General features: G+C 42.5%; 1 protein-coding gene across 1 annotated transcript in view; it reads left to right on the top strand.

The window, feature by feature from the left end:
* Positions 1-6,501, top strand: part of CD9 (CD9 molecule) — a 58,560-nt gene that overhangs the window by 28,890 nt on the left and 23,169 nt on the right. Inside the window, exons 3-4 of the mRNA XM_019515996.1 lie at positions 3,431-3,528; positions 4,950-5,024. Of these exons, the coding sequence (XP_019371541.1) occupies positions 3,431-3,528; positions 4,950-5,024 (173 nt within the window). The remainder of the gene's footprint in view (positions 1-3,430; positions 3,529-4,949; positions 5,025-6,501) is intronic.

The raw sequence follows: 6,501 nt of genomic DNA, 5'->3' as shown, positions 1-6,501 counted from the left end.
AAAAAAAAAAAAAAAAAAAAATAAATTCACTCAAATTTGAGATTGTACCCTTTCCCCTGTGGCTCTCCCCCACACTTATGTATACTAGAGGGTGCAAGTTCCTCTTATGAATCCCTGTTAATAGCTGGGGAGTCACGTGCAGGCTGTTGCCAGGCTTGCGGCAGAGAACGATGGTCAGAATTCTAGAGTGGATGGTCAGAAATATTGACTGACCTTCACTCCAGCACATCCTTGTAAAGTAGGCAAAATGTGGCCCAAGTTGCTTCCCTCTGGAGGGGAAGGGGCTGCCTAAATTGCTGTTTCCTCTTCTTTAAAAGGCAGAGGAGTTTGAACTTGTGGCTGAAGAGGCTGCCCACTTAACTGGCTAACCTCTTGTAGTTTTTTGCATTTTTGTTGAACATATTTAAATGCTTCATGTAAAGAAGGGAACACTTCACTCTAAGGATTATCCTATTCACAGGGTTGGAAGGGGCCTTGTCCAGAAGTGACCAAGCTGTGGCATGCATGCCTTAAAATAGACTGCCTCTCTGGCTTGTGGCAGATCAGGGAGGGGCAGACAATAGCCAATAAGGTGGAGAGTAGAAAGCAGCAGATTGGGCAGAGAGCACAAGGCATGGAGCAGAAAGTAGGGTAGCAGATTGGGAAAGCGATCAGAGTAGCACTTGAGGAGAATGTGGGACTTACCTTTGTGGCACGCACCACAAATATGGTCCTCACTGATCTAGTCTTACCTCTTGAAAAACTACAGGATTGTTGGTTCATAAAGCATCCCAGACTTATGCAGTCACCACTCTAGCCTCCAAAGAAGAAGTTTCCACAAAGGTCATAGGCAGCTTGCTCGATTGTTTAGAGTTAAGAATTTATAGGATTGCTTTGTTTTTTATTTGCTTATTTTAAGAATTGAATTCAAGTTTGCTTTGCTGCAATTTAAACTCATTGCTTTGTGTCCTACCTCTTTTGAAGCAATAGCAATGGAGAATGGTTGTTCTCCATCAATTTTTCAAACCTATGAAAATGTATGTATTCCTCCATGTCCCAAATCTGCACCTTTTTCTCAAACTCTGCACACACAGTTCCTTCAGCCTTTCCTTCTTTGTCATATGCCTCTGGACCCCATTCAGTTCCTCTCTATCTTGTTAGTGTCCCAAAATTTGACTGCAGTATACTCCAAATGAGGCCTAACAGGCACCAAATAGTGGTACTCTCAACTTCCACTCTTGGAAAACAATACTTTCTAATGCAGCACAAAATTGCTTTTGCCAACTCCCATTAAGTTTGATTCACTAATAATCCTTCTCGCTGCTGCTGCTGCTATTATGTATCTGTACATGGTTTTTCTTCTCTGTCCAGTACCTTATACTCCTTTAATGAACTTCATCTTATGGTCTGTAGCCCTCTGAATTTTAATTCTGACCTCCAAATTGTTTGTGAACTTCAACTTTGTCTGAAAAAATGATAATTTTGCTCTATCCCTGTGTATCCGCATCAGTAACAAATGTTGAACAGGCCCCTGTAAAAATCCCATTTGAGAACTGCTGCCGTTCTGGTGTTGAGTCCATTAGTTATTTATTTTTTTGTTATTCAGCCAATTGTAATATTAACCTAATACTAGTTCTACCTTGTCCATATTTCTCTAGCTTACCTATGAGAATAGTAATAAATCTGGTGGTATTCTACAAGCCAAAGTCCAAACATATTGGGCCTACTACATTCTTTTTCATTATCCACCCAACCAGCTACTCTGTCAAAACAAGAAATCAAGTTGGTTTGGCATGATTTTGTTCTTAAATCCCTGGTGACAGGTACTGATCATCACCTATTCATCTACCAAACAGTTTGCTTCTCTGACTCCCCAGGTGTTGAAGTCAGGCTGACCACCTTAAAAAGACGACTAAGGGAATGATGATAGGCGCTACATTAGCCTGCGTCATGTCCTCTGAAACCTTACCTGTCATCTAAGAACTGGCACATACTGCCAGTGGCTCCATCCTTTCTTTAACTAGTTCCTTCATTCATCCAAGGCTGCTTCCATCAAGCTGTCCTGGCTTAAATTCATTAAAATTACTCTAAGAACTTCCTGATGCATTCTTTACTTCTAAAATTATTAGAAAAGTAGGGCTGGAAGGGACCTCTGGAGGTAAGTTGGTCCAGGGGTGGCCACCCTGTAGCATGGATGTGTGGCAGAGCGGGGTGAGGACAGGCAGTATAGTGGCAGGTGATTCAGGAAGTAGAAAGCAAGGTAGCAAATAAGGAAGGAAGCAGAGCAGCAGATTGAGCAAGGGAAGGGGATCAGAATGGTGCATGGAGAGGATGTGGAGCTAACTTGTGGTATATCTGGAAAAAAGTTTGGCTCCCACTGATCTAATCCTGGCTCCTAACTGAGGCAGGATCATCTCTATCCAAACCATGCCACACAAATCCTTGTCTGATGTATTACTAAAATGACACAATCCTGCTGTGCAGCTATAAGGCATAGACAGCATCCTAACCTGCTGCAGGTAATGAAGGGGGATAATGGTGTCGTGTTGCTGCTGCAAGTGTTGTTAAAATCCATACCCACCTCTTCACCCCACTACAGAGGAAGACCAAACTGCCCAGTCTGTACCAATGTGACCACGGGGTAACATTCCTTCCTGGTGCCAAATATGGTGATCAATCTGATGGGGAGTAGAGGTGCTAGACCCTCTAAACAAGAACTTGTGGGTTTTAGTCCTAGCAGGAGTATTGGTACATCCTAGTCACAATCTCCAGCCTAGACTGCAGCCGGTTCTTCTTAGGAAGGTGAAATGCTGCTTAGGATAGCCATTTATCCTTATCCTAAAACTTATCTTTTTCTCTTTTTGTTAACTATGCCCATCTGACAACCTTGCAGAATGTTTGTTTATTAGTTCTTATCAAAATCCTAGATCCACCTATGGGGGACAAGCATAGCTGCTGTTGAGTACTAAACTTCTTGGTTAAGCAAGAAAGGGAGGATGAGTCATCTGCAAAATATCCCTGCTCTATGCAGCCATAATTCTGGAAAATCTTTCCCATTCTGCCCTCCCCCAAAACAACTGTCTTTATTTGTGAATGTGTAGTATGTGAGAAAATACAGTATTAGAATTCTGACCTCATCAGGGTTTGGAGAGAATTGAGCCAAGATGGTTGTTCTCAAACTGTGATCAGACTTAAAGTGCTGATATGTCACCTGTTTTTATTGCTTTTTGACATGGTTATATTTGCCGTTTCACTTCTGCTACAAATTCATATATTGAATTCTCATTTTGAAGGATGATTGTGTTTGAAAAACTTAACCATAGCAACTTAAAACTACCATGCTTTGCTAGTGTTTATATCTCTTTCCAAGGACTTGTTTAATAAACCATGAACTTGCAGTTCTCTGTTGGTAAGGACTTTTCTAGCCTTCATCTGTTTTTTCCTACCCTAGGGGTTTACATTCTCATTGGAGCTGGCGCACTCATGATGCTAGTTGGTTTCTTGGGATGTTGTGGTGCTCTTCAAGAGTCACAGTGCATGCTTGGCCTGGTAAGTATTTTAATATAGTTGGCTTTAGGTTAGAATTTGTGCAGATGAAAGTGGCAAGCAGTTGATCAAAAGAATTAAATTCTGGAGGTGTGCTATTGATATGCAGCAGATCTATGAACATTAGACAGTACTGTAAAATGGTCTAAATCTTGTGCATCAAGATTATTGGTGTTTTGAAACCTTGCTGTGTCTAAGCAGAACAATGTGCTACAGCCCTCAAGCATTAAGTCTGTGCAGGAGGTGTGTGAAAGCAGGTCAGATAGATGAGTAGGCAGTTCTGGGCACTTAACTATTGTGTAGCTAGTGCATCTGATACAGATGACTGACAAATTACTGATGGGACTAAAACTTTAATCCCAAAAGCATGGGTCTTTATTTCATCCAAAAAAATGCCTGTAGTTGTTGGTAGTGGTGTTTGTTTGTTTGTTTGTTTGGTTTTTTTTTTAGTTTGAGGGCAGCATCATACAGGCCTCGTCCAGCCTCTCACTTACCCACATCTAAATAGTTGTTCAGAAAGTCTCCTTTAAACCTTCACAGGAATAACTGTTAACAAAGGCTGCTGTTGCAGCTGGGAGAAAGCAACTCATTATTTTTTTTGTGTGTTTTTGTATCTGAAAACAAAGCTTTCCTCTTTCTCTTGAAGATTGTATTTTGGTTATCTAATATCTGACTTCTTATCACTCCCTGCCAGCAGAAATGTGATTCTCCCCAAGAGTTGCAAACAGGCTACATATGTAAATCTAAGATGCAAAACACCAGATCTTGGCTATTTTTAAGATCCTGTCCTACTTCTTGTTAACGTTATGGTGCACTTCTCCACTGCCCTAGGACAGTTTAAGTTAACAGCGTTGGTAAGATGGCAAACTGCTCCTCACATGTCTATATAATGTTCTGCTTGACCTTAGGAACTTCTTGCAGTGTTAACATACTGGGCTGAAAGTAGGGATAATAGCCCATGAATTCAGCTGACACTGATCAAGAGCAAACAAAAGATCTGACTGGCCTTTCATTTAATACCCAAACAGACTGCCACCAAAATCTCTCTATTTTTACTCCTGCTACTAAGTTGGCTTGCAATAAGAATTCCCTTTTTAAACTTCTAATTTTTAAGGAATGCTAACTTGTAGAGCAGAGATCCTGGACTGAGAAGTACCACACCTACAATATCCTCATCAAACTATAGGAACAAATTCTAAATGGCATGTTCTGTGTCCCATGTACACTTTCTTTTTAAGCAGATTCAGAAGATGCATTACAGTTTACCATGGTTATATCACTTTGTTAGATTATGTAATTTTAATAGAAATGTAGGGTTTTGAGCAAGTTCGTTTGATATTTTGTCATAATTAAACCCTGCAGTTGTGAAATGATTCCTTATATCAAGGGTCTGATTGACAGTGACTTGATCTTTTCTCTTCTAGTTCTTTGCCTTCCTTCTTGTAATATTTGCCATTGAAATAGCTGCTGCCATCTGGGGGTTTGCAAATAGAGAGAAGGTAGGTTTTTGGTTTGTTTTTATATGCACTTCTCTCTCTCTCTCTCTCTGCACTGCTCTAACAAGTTCTTGGAAGGTGTGCTTTATCTTTTTACTGAGCACAATTGGTGGGCTATGATGACAGTTTTCTGATATAGTACTAGCTGGATCCTTCACAGAAATGCAGATGGTGTCAGACCTTGTTGCATGTTATACTTGTGATGTGTTAACTGAACTTTAAAGTGCATCCAAGCAGTAACATGCATGATAAGTGTGATCATACAGCAAAGTTAGGACTCTTTTTGGAGGAGTATTTCCAGATTGTATTAAGTAAGGCATGTTCAGTTGTTGTCTGACTGGTCCATGGAGATACCAGCATAGCTTGCTGGTTGGTCCCACATCTGGCACTACACTAAAATCCTGAACCAGCTGTACTGCAGTCCCTGGGCTGGGACTGATGGTCAGCTCCAGTGTGGTACTAGAACTGACAAGCCATTGGTTGTTAGTTCCAGTTTATGTTGCATGTCATGCTTAGAGGTCATAGTAAATATTTTGGCATGTAACTGTTCAGTTTACAATCAGTACCCTTCACGCTGTTCCACAATACGGTGTCCTGCTCCCTGCCGCCTAACTCTGGGTCAGCATGTCTACATAGGAAAGTAGAAGAAGTATGTCAGTAAAATTAAGTAACTAATATCACACTCCTCCACATTTACTGCAGGATGTCCAAGGTTGGAGGGAGGAGCAGGGGCATGGCCTGGTGGACCAGGGGGTAAACCAGGGCCTAAGGTATGCCAGCATCTAATGGCCATGATAAGGGAACATGTTATGGCATGTCATGGGGTGGGACTGAAGTAGGTGTGCTGGCTGGGCCAGCAGCTGGGGACTGACAGAACAGGGCTGTGGCTAAGCAGCCAAGGGCTAGAGGCTGTGCCCAGGGGTTAAAAGGCTGGAGGGTTATGGCTTTGTGGCAGGCTGGGAGGCACAACTAGAGCCAAAGGATATATTGGGGTTGGGAATGCTTACTGGCTCTGTGCCACCCCTTCACCAGTCACTTGTGACAGTAGGAGGGGGAGATGATCCACCTCTTGAGCTGAGCAACCCTGTATCGTGGCCCAGAGCACTGCTGTAAACTTTTTTTTAACACTGTGGCAGGAGGTGGAGAGGGGCACAGCAGGAGCTGTATATCTGTCAGTGGATGAAATGCTCAATTTCAAATCTTACATCTGTCTATATCCTGAAGTAAGGGGTAGCAGTGGACATAGTCTTCCAGGACTTCCGGAAGGCCTTAGACACTGTCTCACCCCGTTCTCATTAAGAAACTGGGGGGCTGCAGTGTCGACACCCACACAGTCAAATGGGTTGCCAACTGGCTGGAGGGCCACACCCAGAGGGTGGTAGTGGATGGGTCCTTCTCAACCTGGAAGGGTGTGGGCAGCAGGGTTCTGCAGGGCTTGGTCATCAGGCCTGCACTGTTCAACATCTTCATCAGTGACTTT

This window comes from Gavialis gangeticus, unplaced genomic scaffold (genome assembly GCF_001723915.1).
Source record: "Gavialis gangeticus isolate Ggan-Ray unplaced genomic scaffold, GavGan_comp1, whole genome shotgun sequence".
NCBI lineage: Eukaryota > Metazoa > Chordata > Crocodylia > Gavialidae > Gavialis > Gavialis gangeticus.
This window is presented reverse-complemented; position numbering and strand designations above follow the sequence as displayed.